Source organism: Carettochelys insculpta, chromosome 3 (genome assembly GCF_033958435.1).
Source record: "Carettochelys insculpta isolate YL-2023 chromosome 3, ASM3395843v1, whole genome shotgun sequence".
Lineage (NCBI taxonomy): Eukaryota > Metazoa > Chordata > Testudines > Carettochelyidae > Carettochelys > Carettochelys insculpta.
Genome location: NC_134139.1, coordinates 203001012 through 203023124, shown reverse-complemented (window position 1 = coordinate 203023124; position 22113 = coordinate 203001012). Strand labels below are relative to the sequence as shown.

At 47.6% G+C, this 22113-nt stretch overlaps 1 protein-coding gene across 9 annotated transcripts in view; it reads left to right on the top strand.

The window, feature by feature from the left end:
* The window catches only part of NCOA1 (nuclear receptor coactivator 1), a 381969-nt gene that overhangs the window by 322381 nt on the left and 37475 nt on the right, over positions 1 to 22113 (top strand). For all 9 annotated transcript variants that reach the window (XM_074991446.1, XM_074991443.1, XM_074991444.1 and 6 more), the window contains 3 exons: positions 965 to 1112; positions 2044 to 3358; positions 20496 to 20679. In XM_074991446.1, coding sequence (XP_074847547.1) covers positions 965 to 1112; positions 2044 to 3358; positions 20496 to 20679 — 1647 coding nt within the window. The remainder of the gene's footprint in view (positions 1 to 964; positions 1113 to 2043; positions 3359 to 20495; positions 20680 to 22113) is intronic.

The window sequence follows — 22113 nt, the reverse complement described above, 5'->3', positions numbered from 1 at the left end:
CTAGCAGGGCTTTCCTCTAATCATGATGGGGTTTTATGACACTGTCCCCTCTTGGGGTCTGCAACACAAGCTTGATGCACTGCTGGTGAGGAAGGCAGGAAAACAAAATGTCACACTGGGAGCTTGGCTGAGCATCAGGAGGGCTTTAGTTCTGCCAGGGCTGCAGTGGTTAGTATCCTGTTGCAGCTCTCAGTACCTGGCTTGGTTTCATCAGAATATACCGTGTATGTACTATACCCTGGGGTTTGAATAATTGCATTCTTTGCTGCTTTAGCTCTGTACACTCAAGGATGGTGCTCAATGGATTTAAACAGGAGTGCATTGATAAGGCAGTCATTTACAGCGCTGACATTCATGGGCCGCATGTCCCTGCACACAGCAGATAGCATTGAGAAGATAACTCGCATCACGCTGCTCTTCCTGAAACACCCACGGAAACTGGGGTGACCAGATATCCCAAATGTACAGGGACAGTTCCAATATTTAGGGCTTTATCTTATACAGACCCCTGTAGCCCCCTGCCCCATGCTGGTTTTTCACACTTGCTCTCTGGAAACCCTCAGTGGAACAAACTGGGTTAGTGCAGCTCCAAAGGGTGATGTGAATGTGATAAGGCAGAGAAGGATGGTGCAAAGACACTGTCTGGATTGCCAGAACCTCGCTGGAGGTTTGTGATCAACTTGCCTCATTGGCACACTAATGGCAGGATCATTGGGGACTGGCCAAAATGTACAGGTTCAAATGGGCAGGGGGAGGGATGAAGGTTGGAAGGTGCATGGCTCCAAGCTCTGTGCATTACTGGCCCAGCGTGCACACAAGTGGATGGTGGAGCCCCCATTATACCCTGTCCCTACTACCTTCCCCACCTGCCGGCACCACCCCCAGCCCTGTCTGGAAGGGTTCCTTTGCCCGGTCTGAGTTGCTAAGCAGATGGCTGGATCATGTCTGGTTTGTTTTCCCCCAGTGATGACGCGTGGCACGGCCTTCAGCCCCTCGTATCGATTCACGCTGAGTGATGGGACTGTGCTTAGCGCCCACACCAAGTGTAAGCTCTGCTATCCACAAAGCCCAGAAGTGCAGCCTTTCATCATGGGCATCCATATCATCGACAGGTGAGTCCCAAGAACTTGGGGGGAAATCACGGCTAACTGCCAGAGCTTGGGACTTGCCTCGGGCCCTCAGCTGTGGCTGAGGAGTGTAAGCACAGCTCAGGAGGGAGGGTCTGTCTGGTGGCCGCTGTCAGCTAAATCAGCTGCCACTGGTGCCTAGGAGCCTGTAAGTGCAGTCAGGGGACAGCGTCAGCTGTAGGAAGGGTGGCAGCCTAGGCGTGTCAGCGCTGGTTCTGTGCAAAGGCAACTGGGGTGGTCCTCTTGTGCTGGTGTTGGGGCTGCAGTACCACGACAAGGCGCTGTTCTGGGAGCTCTTAGCCCTTGTGGTTGAAAGACAGCGGCATGAGTTCAGTCACTCTTGGACTATTACTGTGACTTTGCAATTGCATCAGATGCTTGTGCAGCTCTGCGAATTCACAGTGCGGTTTACCAGCCCGGCTAGAACTCACGCTCTGCCCCAGAGGATTTGCACTCAAACTTGCGTAGGAGGAAGAGGTTGAAAAGGAACAGGAAGGGTGGGGGAGCTTGCAGTGGGTTAGAGAAATGTAAGCGGATGGAAGAGGGGAAGAATTCTATTCTCTTAGCTCTCCTCTTCCTGACAATGCAAGAGTGCACAGCCCAAAGTAGACCTTCCCTTCTAAGGTGTATATATAGCCTGTCAGTTGCAAAACTGCTGCTCCAAGCATTGAGTCTCTGCACAGATCAGCGTAGCTGTTCCACCCCCAGATGCTGCTTAATACACTCTGTTTCCTCCTGGGAGCATAGTGCAGCGCTGGGCTGGGGAAGATGAAAACACCTTCTCTTACAAGCTGCAGCTGCCCTGCTGTGTCCAGGGTATAGCTTAGCCCCAAAGAGGCTGGAAGGGGTTAATTGAGCTGTACAAAGGGTTTATTTGAGTCATCTCCTGTGTCTGTGTGTCTTTTGTTTCTACTAGGGATCACCACATGCTCTCGCCTCAAGAGAACACTAACTCGGGAATGCCCCTTCCCCGTGTCAGCCCTGCGCTGAATCCCAGCATGTCCCCAGGGCAAGGCATGCCTCTCACACCCACCCTCCCTCCATCCAACAGCGGCATGTTGGTGACCAGTGTAAACCAGCAGCCAGGCTCTGGCCTCCACAGCAGCAATTCCAGCGCCAGCCAGGCGAGCTTTGGATGTTCACCTGGGAATCAGATGGGAGCCAGTGTTGCCTTAAGCCAGGGACAAGCCAGTCCCCAGAACAATAACCACCTTTTAAACCTCAGCAACTCCCCCATGAATAGTCCAGGGATTGCCCCAGCCCAGTTCATGTCTCCTAGGCAACGGGTTAGCTCAGGATTGGTACCGAGAGCCAGAGTGCCAAGCAGTCCATTCTCGCCTGCCACGCACTCCCCTGTGGGCATGGTGAGTGGTGGCTGCAGCAGTGGCGGCAGCGGCAACAGGCCTTTCCCCAGTGCCCCAATAAACTCTATGCAGGGGCTTACTGAAGGCCCCAGTACCCCCATGGGCTACTCCACACCACCCCCCATAATGAGGCAGTCGAGCACCCAGAACTCGCCCAGCCGGCTCAGCATGCAGCCTGTGAAAGCGGAGCCGAAGGACAGCAAGGAGATCGCCTCCATCCTGAGCGAGATGATTCAGTCTGAGGGCGGCCCGAGCGACGGCAAGCCCCTGGACTCGGGCCTGCTGCATGCCAGTGACCGCCTCTCGGAGGGAGACGCCAAGTGCTCCCAAGCCACCAGCCACAAGCTGGTTCAGCTCCTGGCCACAACGGCAGAGCAGCAGCTGCGGCACGCTGACGCCGACCCAAGCTGCAAAGATCCCTTGTCCTGCACGGGTGCCTCAGGGAACCCTCCAGGCAATACGTGTCCCTCTTCCCATAGCTCCCTCACAGAGCGGCACAAGATCTTGCACCGGCTCTTGCAGGAGGGCAGCCCCTCTGACATCACCACCTTGTCCATGGAGCAAGACAAGAAGGATACCGTGCCGAATGCTGCTGCCGCCCCTACTGCTCAGAGTCAGATCCCGGGGACTCCAGACATCAAACTGGAGCCAGAAGCCTTGAAGAAAAAGGAGTCCAAGGACCATCAGCTCCTGCGCTACCTGCTAGACAAGGACGAGAAGGACCTTGCTGTGGTCCCGGCTCTGAGTCTGGACGACGTGAAGGTGAAAGTAGAGAAGACAGAGCAAATGGACCCGTGCAATACAACTCCAGCCCCACTGACCAAGCCTTCTGCTGCAGAGGAAGTGAAGCTAGAGTCACAGGACCAGGTGGGTGTGCCCTTTAGAATCCATGCTGTTTACCTCGTCTCAACATGTAACCCCACCTTCATCCACATTGGCTGTACTCTTGCCTGGTAATGCTTTCTAGCCAATCCCCACTCGCCTCCTGGCTTGCTCGCCCAGCAGAGCTACAGTAGGCTGTTACCTGGCAAAGCGGGAGACACCTGGTAAGTCCTCTTCTAGCTATGAGAGAGATCCGGGTTGTAATAAATATGGCTGCTTTGAACCTCTCAGCCATCAGGAGTGCTGCACATTTTGGTTCCTCAACTCTCGTAGCAATAGGATGGTTGGGATTCAGTTGCTCTTGCTCCAAAGGCATAGTTATGTTAAAGGAGAATCTCTTTTAGTGGGTGGTGGCATGAGGCCTGTGACACACAGAACTTAGCGGTTCTTTTTCAGTTCATGGCACTAGAACCCGGAGTGTGGTCTCCGGTTTTGCTTCCACACAAACACTGTTAGTGGTGTGACTTGTTCCAAGGCCAACTGGCTGTTCGAGGGTTAAAAGTAGATACCTGTATGACCCCTAAATGTATTGAGACTTCTGACCATGTAAGCTGGGGTCAGCAGCCCCCAGCACGGGTGCCAAGAGTGGTGCCTGAGCTGATTTTCATCGGCACACGAGGCAGGAGCTCAGCCCTGCCCCTCCTCCTCCTCCATGCAGCCACGAGCTTGCTCACAGCCAGGCCACCTGTGCATTAACAAAAGACCAGCTAATGCTACCAACCACCACTGAACGGCAAAGCTCTGCCTCTTCATTTATTTGTGAATGAAGCTGTCGTCAGTAGGACTATTAGTGACTTTAAAAAGTATCACTTGCACTCGGCCCTTACATAGAAGTCAAAAGGTCACATTTCGGCACTCCGCCTCGAAAAGTGACAGAGGTTGCTGACCCTGATGTAAACAGTTAGGTGCCTCAGTATCGTAATTACCTCCGGGAGACAGTTCAAAATTTCTTTTTGCACATGGACATGCTGAGAAGCAGCAATGATGGGAGAGGAAAGAAAGCTTAAAGGAGGTTTATCACAGTGTGATGGAACATTCTTCAAATGCTGATGGTGAGGCTGAGGGGAGAGAAGCCATTTAGAGGCCATTCCTCCTTTGCTGAGTGAAAAAACCCTTTATATCCAGCACCGGTAGGCCTATTCAGGGCTCATGTACTGGGAAATTTTCAATCTGCTGCCTACTTGTTGGCTGGGCTTAGCAATTATAAGGGTCTTTTACTTATCCTAAAAGTATTATTACATTGAATAATCCAGTCACAGATCCCAGTGACAGAGATTTGAGAGTACAAATATTCATTACAGGTGGCTATGAATAGAAGAGATTTCTTATTTTTGAAAGCCAGGGGAGATGGTAACATGGATAAGGCTGCTTAATCCTTTCTATGCAAAGAGTATAGAGAGTGCGACGTTAGGAGCAAGCCTGGTAGCCTACTTGCTGACTGTGTCACACAGGGCTGCTGAGTTTGCATGAATAACACAGAAGGCTCTGAAAGCCTCAAATACACAGTAAGCCTCTTAATAAGGTTAAGGGCTCCATTCACTTGGGAGCCTCAGTCAGTTATCCCATCATCAAGAGGGAATCTAACTCTTTCTACCTTATTATAAAATATTCCGACTGGTATTGCTTGCTCCTTTGATACCTTAGATGTTTCTCTTCTATTCAGACTCAGCCCGCAAGATTAACATAAATTGCCTCTAGACTAGGGAAGACACCGATTAAGATGTATCTGTTTTGGAAAGAGCATTAGCTCTTTTAGATGGTGACTAAACATGGTAGAGCTTTTTGCAACTACCTGCTTTGTCCAGGAACTTTAGAGAGTTGCAGGGCGCTGTCTGACCTGCCGCAGGGTTTTGTTTAGCACCTATGTTGTGATGCCTGCAGGTGGGAAATATCATGCTTTGGTCATGGAAGAGGTACAGCCTACATACAGAGACAAGAGCAACCAAAACACACAGCAATGCATTACTAATTTTTCTGTCATTCTGGCCCTGCTATGTTTCATGTACAGCCTCATGCGCCTTTGACTGTGTTACAATGTCAAGCTTCCTCACTGCCCAGCAAAGTTTGCTTATCAGCCCTGTTGCACTGTTCAACTGTGCTAATATCTGGGAAAATAAAAGCATAGAGTCCAGGTTGCAGCAACCTGGTTACAAGAAGAGAACTGTGTGCCAGACTAGTCAGCTGATGCGATAACACTGTTAGCTACCACGGTTGTTCATAGGCCTTGTCTACACTACACAGCTTAAAATTATGAACTTTTAAAACAATAAATGTTATCTTTTTATTTCCCTTCTGGTTTCTGAGCCTTTAAATTACCCTCTGATCCTATTTCCTGGCTTTTCTTGCAGCCTGAAGGGCTAGAATCTTATTTCAGAGGAAGAAAGCTGAGAGGCTGATGGAATCAACTGCTCTTCAGGAGCTGAGGCTTTGTGAAAGATTCTAAGTATTGTGAGACTCCTGGTAAAAGTGCAGGAGCGGGGAGTGGGGTCCGGAACTAGAACAAAGGCTCCGGGCCTGCTGGGGAGTGTTTCCCAAATGGTGTTCAGTGGAACCCCAGGGTTTCACAAAGTGAAAATAAGGGTTCCACAAGAAAATCCTCTGTGGCTTCATGCCCTGCCACAGCTGAAACACCAGAAGTAAAGGTAGTAGCTTTAGCAGCTGGCAGGGAGGCAGGAGGGGTCCGGACATTAAACCAACTGACTTTAGTTCCGTTATTCCAGCAGCAGCAGGGCAGGGAGCCGCAGAGAGCCCCTCGCTCACCCCCCTACGAGTGGCCACACCCCTCTGGTGGACATGGCTCAGCTCATTCCCACCAGCGGAACACCTCCACTCCAGCCTTCCTTCCACTGGGGGCAAGTGGTCGCGTGGCATAGGCTCCCCAGCCAGCACCACAAATGGGTTAGTCCCGGGGCAGGTTTGGGGCTGACAGGAGTTAAGCGTGAGGGTGGGGGGACGGGTTTGAAGCTGAGAGTGTTAAACCCAGGGATAGGGGGATGGGTTTGGGGCTGAGAGGGGCTGAACCTGGAGATAGGGGGATGGGTTTGAGGCTGAGAGAGGATTAAGCCTGGGGATAGGGGAAGGGGTTTGGGGCTGAGAGGGGTTAAATCTGGGGATAGGAAGATGGGTTTGGGGTGAGAGGGGCTAAGCCTGGAGATAGGGGGTGGGTTTGAGGCTGAGAGGGGGTTAAGCCTGGGGATAGGGGAAGGGGTTTGGGGCTGAGAGGGGTTAAGCCTGGGATGGGGGGATGGATTTGGGGCTGAGAGGGGATAAGCCTGGGGATAGAGGGACGGATTTGGGGCTGAGAGGGGATAAGCCTGGGGATAGAGGGACGGGTTTGGGGCTGAAGAGGGTTAAATCTGGGGATAGGGGGATAGGTTTGGGGCTGAGGAGGGTTAAATCTGGGGATAGAGGGACGGGTTTGGGGTTGAGAGGGGTTAAATCTGGGGATAGGGGGACGGGTTTGGGGCTGAGAGGTGTTAAATCTGGGGATAGGGGGACGGGTTTGGGGCTGAGAGGGGATAAGCCTGGGGATAGAGGGACGGGTTTGGGGCTGAAGAGGGTTAAATCTGGGGATAGGGGGACGGGTTTGGGGCTGAGGAGGGTTAAATCTGGGGATAGGGGGACAGGTTTGGGGTTGAGAGGGGTTAAATCTGGGGATGGGGGACAGGTTTGGGGCTGAAAGGGGCTAAGCCTGGGGATAGGGAGATGGGTTTGGGGCTGAGAGGGGCTAAGCTTGGAGATAGGGGGACGGGTTTGGGGCTGAGAAGGGTTAAGCCTGGGGATAGGGAGACGGGTTTGAGGCTGAGAGGGGTTAAATCTGGGGATAGGGGGACAGGTTTGGGGCTGAGAGGGGTTAAATCTGGGGATAGGGAGATGGGTTTGGGGCTGAGAGGGGCTAAGCCTGGGGATAAGGGGGTGGGTTTGGGGCTGAGAGGGGGTTAAGCCTGGGGATAAGGGAGTGGGTTTGGGGCTGAGAGGGGGTTAAGCCTGGGGATAAGGGGGTGGGTTTGGGGCTGAGAGGGGGTTAAGCCTGGGGATAAGGGAATGGGTTTGGGGCTGAGAGGGGGTTAAGCCTGGGGATAAGGGAATGGGTTTGGGGCTGAGAGGGGGTTAAGCCTGGGGATAGGGGAATTGGTTTGGGGCTGAGAGGGACTAAGCCTGGGGATAGGGGGATGGGTTTGGGGCTGAGAGGGGCTAAGCCTGGGCATAGGGGGATGCATTTGGGGTTGAGAGAGGTTAAGCCTGGCGATTTGGGGGCAGATTTGTGGAATGCAGGATAAAGCTTGGGGATGGGGGTGGATTTGGGGGCTGAGGTGCTGAGGCAGGTAAAGCCTGGAGGTGGGGGCTGGGGCGGTGGTAGAGCCTGGGAATGGGGTTCCATAAAATTCTTTCATGTTTAAAAGGGTTCTGTGGCCAAATAAAATCAGGGACCACGGCTCTAGGGCAATTTATTTTCTTACCTTGACAGTTGTCATCTGTAGTCACTTCTCTGAAGAGATCTGTTTTTGCTTTGAAAATCTGTCTTGCTCCAGCCTATGCCTTTCTGTATTACATGCTGTCAGTAGCAGAGGGTTCTGCCATCTCTTTGGCACGAGGCTGCCCCCATCGCTTTATATCACACGTCTCAGATGACGGTGCTGGCTGACTTCATTCTTTTTCCATTTGCGGTTCTGCTGTCAAGAAGGGCCAGTGTTCCAAATCGATTAGCCCACGATCTTTAAAGGCAAAGAAGGGATTAAAAGAGATACGGCACTCCAGTAGTGCCGTTGCACTGAGCAAGAGGGAGGGACTCGTGCAGTAGTGAACGTCACGTGGGGTCTGCTGCGGCACTCACTGAAATCAATGGTAACACTCCCAGCTGGCTGCAGTGGGGCAGGATTTAACCCACGCAGCCCAAGTCCTACTGAGTGCTGCCTGACTGAGGATGGTGGTTGGCATGGAAGGTGCTGCTGGGAAATAGAAGGGACTATTCGGGCTCCAGCTAAAATGACAATGAGCCTTTCTAGTTGGTATGGAGTGTTTGGACAGCTAAAAAGCACACGGAAACCACTCACTTAATAAACAGCCCACTTTCTTTCGTCGGCGTCTGAGCCGGAGTCTGCTTTAATAAGGAAAAGGCCTTGCTCCCAACCTCAGACCCTCATCTACTTCCATTTCAGGCCGGAGGGAGCTTGTAGGGTTAAGCTGCAAACGCCAGAAAGTTGGGTTTATAATGAAAATCCTCTTGTAAGCTTAACGGTAGCAACATGAATGGGATGTAATTTGGCTCTGCAGAGTTGCGCTATCAAGGGAAGCATTAGGAGAGCACTATACTTCAGCACTTTCCAGCCTGCTGGGAAATCTGCAGCACATTAGTTTTTGTATTTGCAACTGAGAGGCAACTCGTCCTGACTTAAAAGTGCACTCACAGCTTCTTTTTGTACATCTTATGCGGCGAAGGGCCTGCAGGCTCGACAGTGCCTATTGTGCCAAAGAGGTAGCAACTTCTTGGAGTTCAGGAGGAGCTGGGGGTATATCATTTAAATGCCACCACAGGCTTCTATAAATTAAATTAATCTCATCAGCTGTAAGTAAAGTAATTGCTTCTGCACTTCGGGCTACCCATTGTGCAGAAGCAGGGCTAGAAGAAATCCTGTATCTTGTCAGTCTAGGGTCTTTGAGCAGAGTTTGATGTTTTTGGTGGAATCCAAGGGTGTGTGTTTTTGTTTTTTGTTTTTTTTCGAAGACGACTCATTCTATCCCATGCCATCACAGAGCTGTCCCTCCCACTGGTGCCCTAAGGAAGCAGTGAAATATAGTTAAGGCCCTACAACTCAAGAATTCTAAGTTTGAGTCCTGGCTCTGCAGGAGGAAACCACGTTAGACTTGGCAAAGGAAAGGATACAAACTTCTGTTCCTGGGCACAAACATTTGTGATCTTTTACCTACATTCATCTTTTTTCCGTTTAGCACCATGAAGCACTTTCCTCACTGGCATATAAACTACCTAGAAAACATGTCTAATGGGAAGAAGTCACCACCAGCTGCTGACGAGTGTACAATTACAATACCCAACAGCTTAGGTCAGGAAGTGTGGGTGTCTCCAGTGGTAATTTTGGGTGGGCAGAATGTAGTGATCTAGCATGGAATTTGGCTGGGAATGAGGGACCCCAATTCTGAAAAAATGGTCAGGGAAACTTCAGCAGCTTATTAACTGTGTAAAGAAATCAAATGATATGTCGTCATTATTTCATGTCCTTGGAAGTGGATTTATAGTAGTGCTTTCCTCTCTTTGTACTAAAGGTTCTGTCAGGGAATTACACTGAAGTCAGGAAGACAGATTATCCTCAGAAAGGGGGAAAAATAAATTTTGTTGAATTTATTTTATATTTTCTGATGTGCTTACTCTTTATTACATGATATCATTTAAAACAAAATCATCATTCAGGAAGCATTAACTTGTTCAACTGAGCTAACGCTCTGGAAGTATTTAACTTCACTTCGTGAATTTGCTGCTGCTTGGCCAGGTTCTCCTGAAACCCAGCAAAATCCTGCATGAACTCACAGTAACAGGCTTTTCGGCCAGCACCCCCTTTAAAACACAACCATTTCATTATAGCAAATGTGAATGAGTGAATGAATATGCAGTAGAATGTGCAGCTCTTTAGTACCCGTAAAAGGTTCAATCTGTTTCAATGCTCACTGAGTCCTAGTGGGGATGATGATCATTCTCTTATGAACATTAACATTCATATTGTGAACCACAAGAAGTCTTGTAGCACCTTATAGACGAACAGATATTTTGGAGCATAAGCTTCTGTGGGCAAAGACCCGCTTCATCAGATGCATGAGTGGAGGCGGGGGGTGGTTTCAGAGGGTATTTAAAGAGTGGGGTCCCGGTGAAAGGGAGGGTCAGAGCTGACAAGGTCTATTCAGCAAGGTGGAAATGGCCCAGTATCAGTAGTACTTATCAAAAGAGGAGAAAACAAGTTAGATCAGACGGGGATGTGAGCCTTTGTCAGAGTATAATGGGGAGATATTAACGCCCAGGGCAGAGAAGCCGGTTTTGTAAGCTGCGAGCCACTCCCAGTCTCTGTTTAATCCTTGGTTAATGGAGTCAAATTTGCAAATGAATTGCAGCTCAGAGATTTCTCTCTCCATTTGATTTTTGAAATTTCTTTGTTTCAGACCTGTCACCCTTAAATCTGCCCCTGAGTGTCCAGGGAGATTGAAGTGTTCACCCACTGGCTTCTGCACATTTACTAATATAATATATGCCATCATGTGCCAGCAATGCCCCAGTGTAGTTTACATTGGCCAGACTGGACAGTCCTCCATAAAAGGATAAATGGACATAAATCAGACATCAGGAATGGTAATGTACAGAAACCGGTGGGTGAACACTCAGTCTCCCTGGAATCTCAGGGGCAGATTTAAGGGTGACAGGTCTGAAACAAAGAAATTTCAAAAATCAAATGGAGAGAGAAATCTCTGAGCTGCAATTCATTTGCAAACTTGACTCCATTAACCAAGGATTAAACAGAGACTGGGAGTTGCTCGCAGTGCAATTGGGGGATAGACAACAAAAATAACCAGGGAGTGCCGTTCCGCCCTTTTCACTTTGTATTTGTTTTAAAGATATTTATCACCTGCTTGCGGACCCTTCTCTTTGTGCAAAGGGCTGAACCTTTCTCTTTAGCAGGATATATGTGATGCATTCAGTCTGTGGACAAGTGCCTTAGCTGAATGTTTAGTACATTGATCTCTACAGAAATGATTGTGTATTGGCATTTCATCATCTTACTGCACCCTCCGCTGCATACAGCAGAAGTCAAATGGCTCCTGTCATTCTTGTCCTGGGCTCATTTGTTCAAGTCTTTCATGTTCAGATATAGTAATGCCGGTCCATTCATTACTTTGCTGCTGGGGGCCTCTATCGGATGGCCTCTCTATCTTTTGTCTGGGGTTGCCGGAGAAATGCGTCTTTGGGTTGTTTCTTATTGGGTGAGCTTAGTAGATATCCCAAGTACATCCATCTTTTCTTCCATTCTGCTTGTATCACTGTAGGTAGCTTTGCCCTCTCTAGGGCCACTTAGTTGCTTAATTCTGTTTACTTTGAATATTCTGTGCAGACACCTACGTTGACGGTTACTTAGTTTTGCACTGGAGCGTTTAGGACCCTGCTCAATGTAGGAGGATCCGTGGGACGTTCCTGCTTACAATTTTTAGCTTAATGTTGTTGCTAATTAATTTGGACTTCCATAGTATATGGCATTATTGAAGTACAGCCCTTATTTTTCCTATTCTGGATTTTACCTCAAACATGCAGTGACCAGATTTGCAACTGATACTACCCATGGAAGATTAATGTTTTCCAAGGCTTCACCTTCCAAATAGATTTTTTCATTGGTAAGTTCACTTTCATAACTACCCTCTTTGATTTATTGGTAAGACCTATTGGTATGGCAGAATTTGTTAAACATGGAGAGATACACAGCTCATAGAACTGGAAGAGACCTTGAGAGGTCATCAAGTCCAGTCCTCTGCCCTCCCAGCAGGACCTATCACCACCCCAGACCAACTTCTTTCTTTTTAAACCTAACCTGCCCGAGAACCTTGAAAGGCCCCTCCAGGCTTGAGCTCTGGGTTTACCAGGCCAGTGCTCTATCCACTGAGCTATCCCGCCCCCCAGTCTTTCACTGCGTCTCTTCAGCTGATTAATTTGTAAGTTAGGTAACATTGGCGAAGCCTAAGATACCAGCCTTGCCATCTATCCCCTATAATGTCCCTTTCCATACTGGCAATATGTTGCATAACAAACTCATTGATGTCATTTAGGGGACCATAATTAAACCTCAGCATTAAGAGACTTGAGGGGACAAGAGCAGGAGTACAGGGGGATAACCACTTCCCAGTGCTACTGTTCACTCCACTTGGGTGCAGAGGCAGTACCCTGAGAAGCAGTTTAGTTTATGCACCAAACCTGTCTTGGAATCAGAAGGGCTGGGAGACTTCATTATAAATGCCAAGATTCTGAAGTCTGTCCACAGCCAATGGATGAACTGAATTTTCAAAATACGGGTTGAACCTCTCTGGTCTGGCACCCTGGGGATTTGACTGGAGCTGAACAACAGAATTTGCTGTACCACAGGATGTCAATATTGTCTGGCAGCATTACCAACACTTCCAATGCTGACAAGGCTTCTAGAAGACATTTAGGGGTAAATTACAGCTAAATCACAGCACAGAACACTGAGAGCCAGGACTGGTGGCTGGAAACAAACTGTTATTAACGAGATAATTATATTAGCTATTTTAAAAAGGGCTTTACCTCATTATGTTGACCCTGATGCATGAAGGCTTCTTGTTGCAACTTCAAGGTACACCTCCTCCAGGTACTGATTCAGTCTGCACTGCTTCTAAATAAGTTACCGATCCAGAATACTGCTTAGACTGAAGGTAAAGTTAGATGCTGTGAACTAAAGCCATGCCTACACTAGTGAGCTTGGAGAGGCAAAGCTTTGTCAGTGAGAGAGCTCTCTTGTCAACATAATTAAAGCACCTCCAAGAAGACACAGAGCTTCTGCCAACAACACTGTATACGTCAACACTAGAAGACTGATTTAAGCAAGTTTAAGTTTCTAAGGGGAAAAGATGCTGGTGTCAAAGGCCCAGATTCCATCCGGGGATACCACGTCCTCCGGAGTTAGCATGAACGCTGCGTGTGTGACTGTAGAAAGACTTGGCCGAATGCATTTAGGCTATGTCTACACTAGCATTTCTATCAGTGTAATATATGTTGTTCAAAGGTGTGAAAAAATACCCCTCTAAGCAAGATAAGTTACACCGACAGCACAGATTTTCAGGCCAGAAAGAACTCTTATGGTCATCTAGTCCTGGGGTGAGCAAACATTTTTCCTTGGGCTCCAATTTTCAACACCTCTCCACCTGTCCGCCCACCCACCCCGCCCTCCCCAAGTGTGTCTAATGTAATCCAAGCCGATGGAAGTTTCGATTATGTTCATATGGAAAAAAGACCTTTTTGGCATGTGTAAGAAAATAAGTATGTAGCATTTATTAATCAGTAGATAAATGTGAATGCACCAAATATAAAAACAGTAACATATTTCGACATTTTTAATGAGATGGATGAGCCTGAGACCCAGCAGCCGACTGTGTTGCACCCCTCCTTTACAGAATTTCATACACTCCCCACTTTACGCACCCTAATCTAGTCCAGTCTCCTGCAGGCCCATTGATTCCTGTTTCTAACCCAACAGTTTGTGGTTGAGCAGGGGCATGCCTTTTAGATGGACATTCCGCCTTAAATTCTCCATCAGTTAATCTTTTAAATTAGTACCTCCCTTGATTGTCTGTTCCAGTAGTTAATTATCCTCACTGTTAAAAAATTGCTTAGCATTTCCAGGCGAACGTTTTTGAATTCTACTTCCAGCCATTGCCTCTTATTCTGTTAGATTAAATGGCCTGTAGAATTAGGTGTCTTCTTGCATAGATACTTTATAGACTCAGATCAAGTCATCACTTACCCTTCTTTTCAGTAAACACTGAGCTTTTTCAGTCTATCATTGTCTGATGTGTTTTTCAGATCACAGATTATCTTTCAGGTGGAGACCAGATGCTCTGATTGAAGTTGATGGGAACTGCAGGGGCCTATCTGAATACAGTAGAACCCTGAGATACGCACACCCAAGTTGTGTGTATCTCGGGTTAATATGACTCAGGGTGGTGGGGAGCTGGTGCCTGGCTCGGGCTGTCTGCCACTTAGGGGAGCTGGGAAAATGACCAGCACAGCAGCGCTGGTCAGTTTCCTGGCTCCTGTGCATGGCAGGCAGCCAGGAGCCAGCCACCACCTCCCCACCACTCTAAATAAGTGGTGGAGAAACTGACCAGCGCTACTACACTGACTCTCAGCTGCCGCCACTGACAGGAGTGGCTGCTGACACTGACAGAAATGGGGAAACCGCTCCTCTGAGGCGGGGGAGAGTCAGGCTGCCACTGCTGACAGGAGTGGGGAACTGACCAGTGCAGCAGGGCTAGTCAGTTTCCCCTTTCCAGTGAGCAGCTGGCAACCCAGAGCCAGGCTCTCAGCTGCTGGACACTCACAGGAGACAGGAAACTGATGAGTGCTGCTGTGCTGGTCAATTTCCTGGCTCCCACGAGTTATGCAAAATTTGACTTATGTGGGGTTGCACAAGAACACGAACTCCACGTGAGGTGAGGGTCTGCTGTACCCGATATGGCCCAAGTTGTTAAGTTCCTAAAGTAAAATGTGCACGCTGGGTTTACTACCCCTTCACACCCCTCTCTCCCTGCTTCAATTGCCATCTCTTTCCATGCTGCCTGGGCAGTGTAACCGGTCTCATAGCTTTCCTTTTCTTTTCTCCGTGCCACAGGTCTTACATGTTCACTGTAAAGTTTATACACACACACACAAAACAAAAGGTAGAACACGGAAAAGAGCTTATGTCTGTCCTGTTAAAAAGTCTCCCTGCGCTACAGTTTGCAAGCGTCCCATACATGTGTGTGGTACTAAACAGCTGGCTACATTTATTTCTTGTGTTGCAAGACTTCTAGCAATCTTGTGTGCTAAAGAATCATAGAAGATTAGGGTTGGAAGACCCCTCAGGAGATCATTTAATCCAACTTCCTCCTCAGAGCAGGACCAAACCCCAATAAATCATTCAAGAAAATCTGTTGTTTCAGGAAGGAATATTTCTGTGAGGAATGAGAATTATATTCCTCTTGCAGAGGCACTGCTGAGGCTCCATTTCCTGAATTTTATTGTCTCAGTTAGTGGGAGAGATGATGTTGATAAAGATGTTCCTTTCCTAAGGACTCTGGGCTTAAAGCGTGATGGATAACATACACAGCCTGAAGTTAATGGGTGGACAGGCCATTGTAAATCATCATATTTATTGTCCTTAAAGTGTTTCATAAACATTCTTTAGTCTTCACAATACTGTGGGCAGAGTAAGTACTCATTCTATCACAGAAACATTATAATAAAATCCCTAACTGTCTAGATGCTTAAGTGACCCTAGAGTAAGGTTCAAATGTGAGCCTCCGTTGAACATCTGTGAAGAGAACTCTTTCTCTGTCATGCAGCACAGAATGCTCAGTGTCTCACCAGTGTATATAGTACAGCATTACTTGTGAATATTGTGGTAAAGACTACTAACAGTTGAACGGTTGGTTATAAGAACACAACCACCGTCTTCTGCTTTCCGTGGTCCAGTAGTGTCTCCTTTTCTTATGGTACAGCCCTGATGTGATTTGTGTTTTTCAGTGCTTTCCCATCTTCGAGTAAAAACAACAAGAAATCCTGTGGCACCTTACAGACTAACAGATCTGTCGGAGCTTAAGCTTTCATGGGCGAAGTCCCACTTCTTCAGATGCATCATGATGTGCAATGAAAGTTTATGCTCCAAAAAATCTCTTTGTCCATAAGATGCCACAGGATTTCTCGTTATTTTTGCAGATGCAAACTAACATGGCTACCCCCTGATACTCAGAGTACATTTCTTCTCTTATCCCATTGTTGCGGGTTGAGATAAATGAATGAAATCGTGTCAGTGATGAGAGAGACATAATCTAAGCAGAGCGGTGCTGTCTTCTTGCAGTACTTGAATAAATATGGAAATAAGTTTTTAAGTTGGTTCCGTGGAGAACGATAATCTTGTGCTCATGCTGAGGAGAAGCAGCAGCACTTCATCAAGGCTGTTTCCTCCTTACAAAGGGCCTAGCTGCAGGAGACAAGCCTGCCATTTCATGAGGGATTGGTGGTATGAAACACCAATGTTCTGTTCTCGCATGGCACCAAGGTGTGCACCTCCTAGGGAGGGCCCACGCATCCTCCTTCGGGTCCTGGATTAATATTGTTTTAACCAAATGGGGATGCAGGAGGCACTTTCGCATAAATTCCTGTCGCAGGAAGCAAAGCATCAACCTTCCTCTTAAGCGGCTGCTGGTGGTCACTCATGGAGACAGGATGCTGGACTAGATGTGCCATGAGTCTGATTTCCTCTTACAGTTGCAGTGTTTCTAAACTTATTCAGTGGTCTCGGGCTGCTCACTTGACGGCGACAGCTGAGGTCTTTTGCGCCACTTGCTGTCTGGCCTGGGCCTTTCTGCATCTGAATGGGAGAAAGTTTAGCGGTTACTAGGAAAGGCTGCCCAGTCTTCCCAGTGTCTTATGGGCTCTAAGCGCTCATATGAGAGCTTGTAGGTGGTTTCATCACCAGGGAGGAGGAAGACTAAGTGTTTGTAACTTCTATGTGTCCATAAAAAGAGAGAAGGAACTACCTGACCCTTGTTTGCAAGAGGGATCTGAATGTTATTCTGACTAGGAAACCATGTCCTGCCATCCCTGCAGCTTGCGGGAGGGCTTCCCTGGCATTAGTTCCTATACTGCAGAGACACACCCCTGGCTGGCCCATGCCACCTGACGTGCTCCTGGGGCTTGAGCTAAGGGACTCTTTAACTACACTGCAGACATTCAGGCTGGAGACTGAGTCATGAGACCTTCCCACCTTACATGGTGCTGGAGCCCAGGCCCAAATGTCTGCACCATGTTTAAACAGCTTCTTAGACTGAGCCCCATGAGCCAGAGTCCATTGGGACAGCTGAAGGTGTCTTCTTACAGCGTAAACATACCCAGAAAGGCTGTTTCCTTCGAACACTCTTCAGGTTGCACCTCCTAAAACCAGCACCCTCTGGTAAGAACATAAGAACGGCCATACTGGGTCAGACCAAAGGTCCATCCAGCCCAGTATCCCGTCTGCCGACAGTGGCCAGTGCCAGGTGCCCCAGAGAAGGAGAACAGAAGACAATGATCAAGTGATTTATCTCCTGCCATCCATCTCCTGCCCTTGTACTGAAGGCTAGGGCACCATACTTTACCCCTGGCTAATAGCCATTTATGGACCTAACCTGCAAAAATTTATCAAGCTCTTTTTTAAACCCTAATAGAGTCCTGGCCTTCACAGCCTCCTCCGGCAAGGAGTTCCACAGGTTGACTGTGTGCTGTGTGAAGAAAAATTTCCTTTTATTAGTTTTGAACCTACTACCCATCAATTTCATTTGGTGTCCCCTAGTTCTTGTATTATGGGAAGAGGTAAATAATTTTTCTATATTCACTTTCTCCACACCATTCATGATTTTATATACCTCTATCATATCGCCCCTCAATCGCCTCTTTTCCAGACTGAAAAGTCCCAGTCTCTCTAGCCTCTCCCCATATGGGACCCATTCCAAACCCCTAATCATCTTAGTCTCCCTTTTCTGAACCTTTTCTAATGCCAATATATCTTTTTTGAGGTGAGGAGACCACATCTGCACGCAGTACTCAAGATGTGGGCGTACCATAGTTTTATATAGGGGAAGTATGATATCTTTTCTCTTATTATCTATACCTTTTTTAATAATTCCTAACATCCTATCTGCTTTACTAACTGCCGCTGCACACTGCGTGGATGTCTTCAGAGAGCTATCCACTATAACTCCAAGATCCCTTTCCTGATCTGTTGTAGCTAAATTTGACCCCATCATGTTGTACGTGTAATTTGGGTTATTTTTTCCAATGTGCATTACCTTACACTTACCCACATTAAATTTCATTTGCCATTTTGCTGCCCAGTCACTCAGTTTGCTGAGATCTTTTTGTAGTTCTTCAAAATCCCTTCTGGTTTTGACTGTCCTGAACAACTTGGTGTCATCTGCAAACTTTGCCACCTCACTGCTTACCTCATTTTCTAGATCATTGATGAACAAGTTGAACAGGATCAGTCCTAGGACTGACCCCTGGGGAACACCACCCCCCTCCATTGTGAAAATTTACCATTTATTCCAACCCTTTGTTTTCTGCCTTTTAACCAATTCCCGATCCATGAAAGGATCTTTCCTCTTATCCCATGACCGCCTAATTTACATAAAAGCCTTTGGTGTGGGACCATGTCAAAGGCTTTCTGGAAATCTAGGTATATTATGTCCACTGGGTGCCCCTTGTTCGCATGTTTATTAACCCCTTCAAAGAATTCTAATAGATTAGTTAGACACGACTTCCCTCTGCAGAAACCATGCTGACTTTTGCCCAACAATTTGTGCTCTTCTACGTGCCTTGCAATTTTATTCTTTACTATTGTTTCTACTAATTTGCCTGGTACTGATGTTAGACTTATCGCCAGGGATGTTCCTAGACCAGAGAGCCAGGGTAGGAGGGCAAGCAGCAGTCAGCTTGTGGGGGAAGGAGGCAGAGAGGCTGGGGCCAGAGGCAGTGTCCCTGGCAGCCCCACAGGGGGACTGGGGCTGGAGTGATGGCATTCCCCAACAGCCCCAAGGAGCTGAAGCGCTGGGGCTGGGGCCAAGGGCCAGTGAGGATCAGCCAAGGACTGTGGGGCATTAACCTTTGCTGGTCTGGCAAAATCCCTCATTTGGGACCTCTGAGGTGCCAAAGGTGCTGGATCCAGGAGGTGTAACCTGTATCAACACACTGTAGACACTTGCCAAGGTTCACTGTTGCTAGGGCCAGGCTACTCAAGAAGGCAGGTCTTTTAAGAAGCTCATGTCCATTTTGCAGAGCAGCACAAGAATGAGGCCAGGCCTGAGCTGCCCCAAAGTGAGCAGCCCTCCAGGCAAAGGAACCTTTCCCTGGTTGGAGCTGCAGTTACAGCTCTCAGCTGATTTCTCCATAGCATTGTTGACATATTGACTCCTTTGTGAAATGCACAGATGTTTATATACCCCAGGCCATTGGTAAATCTGGTTCTATTTATCATAGGCATAGGGCCTGTCAGCTCCAACCTTGTGTCCCAGCTAATCAGCCAACTGTATGCTAACCCTCACTGTGACTTACACTTAATTCTCTGCAGCTGTCAGTCAAATGCAAAGGTATTTCAGGCTAATCATCTGGAAGGGAATTGCCTGTAAATGCGTATGTCACTCAACACACATGCTCTTTTCTGGCTTTTGTGGGAGCATGTTTAAATGTGTTCTTGGATTGAGATTTTCAAAAACTTGACTTCACTTGGGATAATTTTTTTTAAAACCCAAATCTAATTTTGCTTTGTCCTTTTAATCCCAAGCTATTGCTTACCAAGATCTCCAGGCTATCCCCGGTGCAACTTGCTTCCTTGGTGACTTCCCCCATTGAGTCGGGTCCCCAGGCCAAACATCTACTCTCCTGTTCTTTGCCATGATGAAGATTAGAAAAGCTAAATGATATATTACTAGTCTGTCAAGAATAATTACTTGCCCTGGGCAAATGTATACGTAGAGGTTTGGAGGGCTGTTCTGCAGAGTATCTTGCGTTTTTCAGGATAGGCCATTTTTTTAAGTCTGTGTAAATGTATGCATATTAACAGAGCAAATTATTTCCTGCTAAATGGCCGTAGTTATCCAGAGGCCATTTGAGCCAATGCCTGTGCAACCCATTAATAATTTGTCGTATTGTGGTGCCTAGAAGCCTCCACTGAGATCAGGTCTTCATTGTGTTCCATATTGTACAGATGTAGTGAGAGAGTGTTGCTGCTGCCCTGAACAGTTTGCAGTCTAAATAGACAAGACTGACACAGGGTGGGGAAAGGAAGCATCTTCCCCATTTTACAGGCAGGGAGTCGAGGCACATGGGAGGCTTACACAAGGTCGCACAGGAAGCTGGTGGCAGTCAAGCATTGAACCCAGCTTTCCTGAGTCCTAGTCAGTGCTGTAACCACAAGACCATCTGTCTCTGCATGTGTTGGCAGAGTGTGCTGCCCCTTTCTGGGTGGCTCTGGCTACCTAATGGACATGAAATGGTGGCATCTCATACTCAAGATGTTGATTCTGCACCTTCTGTGTAATGCTCTAGGCTCATTCTAGAAGCTAGGGGCCTGATTGTCCCATGTCCCAGCTTCACAGGGGAAAATCTGCTGAAATCAGTGGCAATCGGCAGTCAAAAGCCAGGAGGTAACATGCTGGTGAATCAGGCCTAGTTTCTGTGCTGCTGCTTTCCTGTGACCAAGGGTACACAGAAATACTTCCAACAGAGGCCTTCACATCAGTTTCTGAATTTTTATCCTGTGCATAAAGAGATTGTGCTGCCCAAAGAAGCTTGATGACTGTTCTGTGCTCTTGTTTCTGGTGTTAGATTGTTGCTGACCTCGACCAGCTGGACCAGCTGCTGCCGCCACTGGAGAAAGCAGCCCAGTTACAGGGCTTGTGTGGGACAGAGCGAACTGAAAGCAGCATGGTTGGCGTTGCGGTCAAACCTGAGATTCTGACAGCCCCTCTCCAGCCCAGCGCTGCAGCAAGAACGCCAATGGCACTTAATAGTAAGTGTCAGTGCTAATAACTCTTCTCCCTCTTGCTAAGCCACAAGACTGTTGCCAATATTTCAGGGGAAGGTTCAATCTCTTGTCATTGCAGTGGACTGTGAGGGACAAGGTGTTAGTTTTGTGTGTTTTGTACCTTAAAGCTTTGTTCCCTGGCTGATCTGTGTTTGGATTTCAAACAGCCATGACAGGTGTGAATAAGAGGACAGAGACACATTCCTTCAAAAATTAGGAGTTGGGGAGTCCAAGCTCAATAAGGAGTTGGTTTCTGCATGTGGTTTTGAAGCATCACTATCAATTTGGGTGCCCAGAATTTGATCACCCACGTTCTTTTTTAGATACCTGAATAAATGGCCTGATTTTCAGAGGTGAGGCAGCACTAAACAACTTTAGTAAAGCCCCAATTTCCAGCTCTTTGCAGTGAAAGTACAATAAACCGGTGCTTTTACTTAGGACTCATGGCCTCCCTTTCCCCGGGAACACTGTTTGTATTCCTTCTCATAGATTTCATTGAACTGAGGCTGACCTCCCCTATTAGCTTCAGTTCTGTGAAATACTCCCCTTTGCAGTCCCAGTGTATAGCATGTAAGCAGATTCCAGCTTCATGGGGGCTTACCTATACTGGGTTTTCATGCTGAGGTTTGGCTGAAACCGAGTTGTGCGTGTTGCATCCACCAATTCGCCACAAGTGAGATGAATACATTTATCTTGTCACTCAGAATTCCATTGAGTCTTTAAAATGGAGGTGCAGATTTTTGCTAATCTACAGGACTGTCTGAAAGAGGGAGCAGGAGAGGGCGTGGGAGGGGAATTCTGAAAAGAAAACTAATGGTGGGCAGAATAATCCCACGCATAAACCAATTAGCTGCTATTTAACATTCTGCCCTGGGATGGATAATCCACACATCACTTATTCAGCAAATAGAGATAAGGAAGCTGTTGGCTGGCTCTGCTGTCTCTTGCAGAAATCAGGACAAAGCCCACAAAGTAGGTTTGTCAGGAAGTGGATAAATGAACAGCCTGGGTTGTTTTCATAGGACTCTAGTTTTGGGTGTCCATGGAGGAAGTTTTGGAGCAAATTGATAAACTAAATGTAATAAGTTAGCAGGGCCAGATGGTATTCATCCAGGAGTTCTGAAGGAACTCGCATATGACATTACCAAACTACTAATTGTGGTATGTAACCTGTTGCTTAAATCAGTCTCTGTACTAGATAACTAGAAGATAGCTAATGTAACACCCATTTTTCGAAAAAGGGTCTAGAGGTGATCTTGGCGATTTCAGACAGCCTGCAAGTCTGACTTCAGTATCATACAAATTGGTTGAAACAATGGTACAGAGCAGAGTTATCAGAGACACACATGAACATGATACAGTGTTGTAAAGGTAAATCATGCCTCCTCAATCTATTACAGTTTTTGAAGGCATCATCGA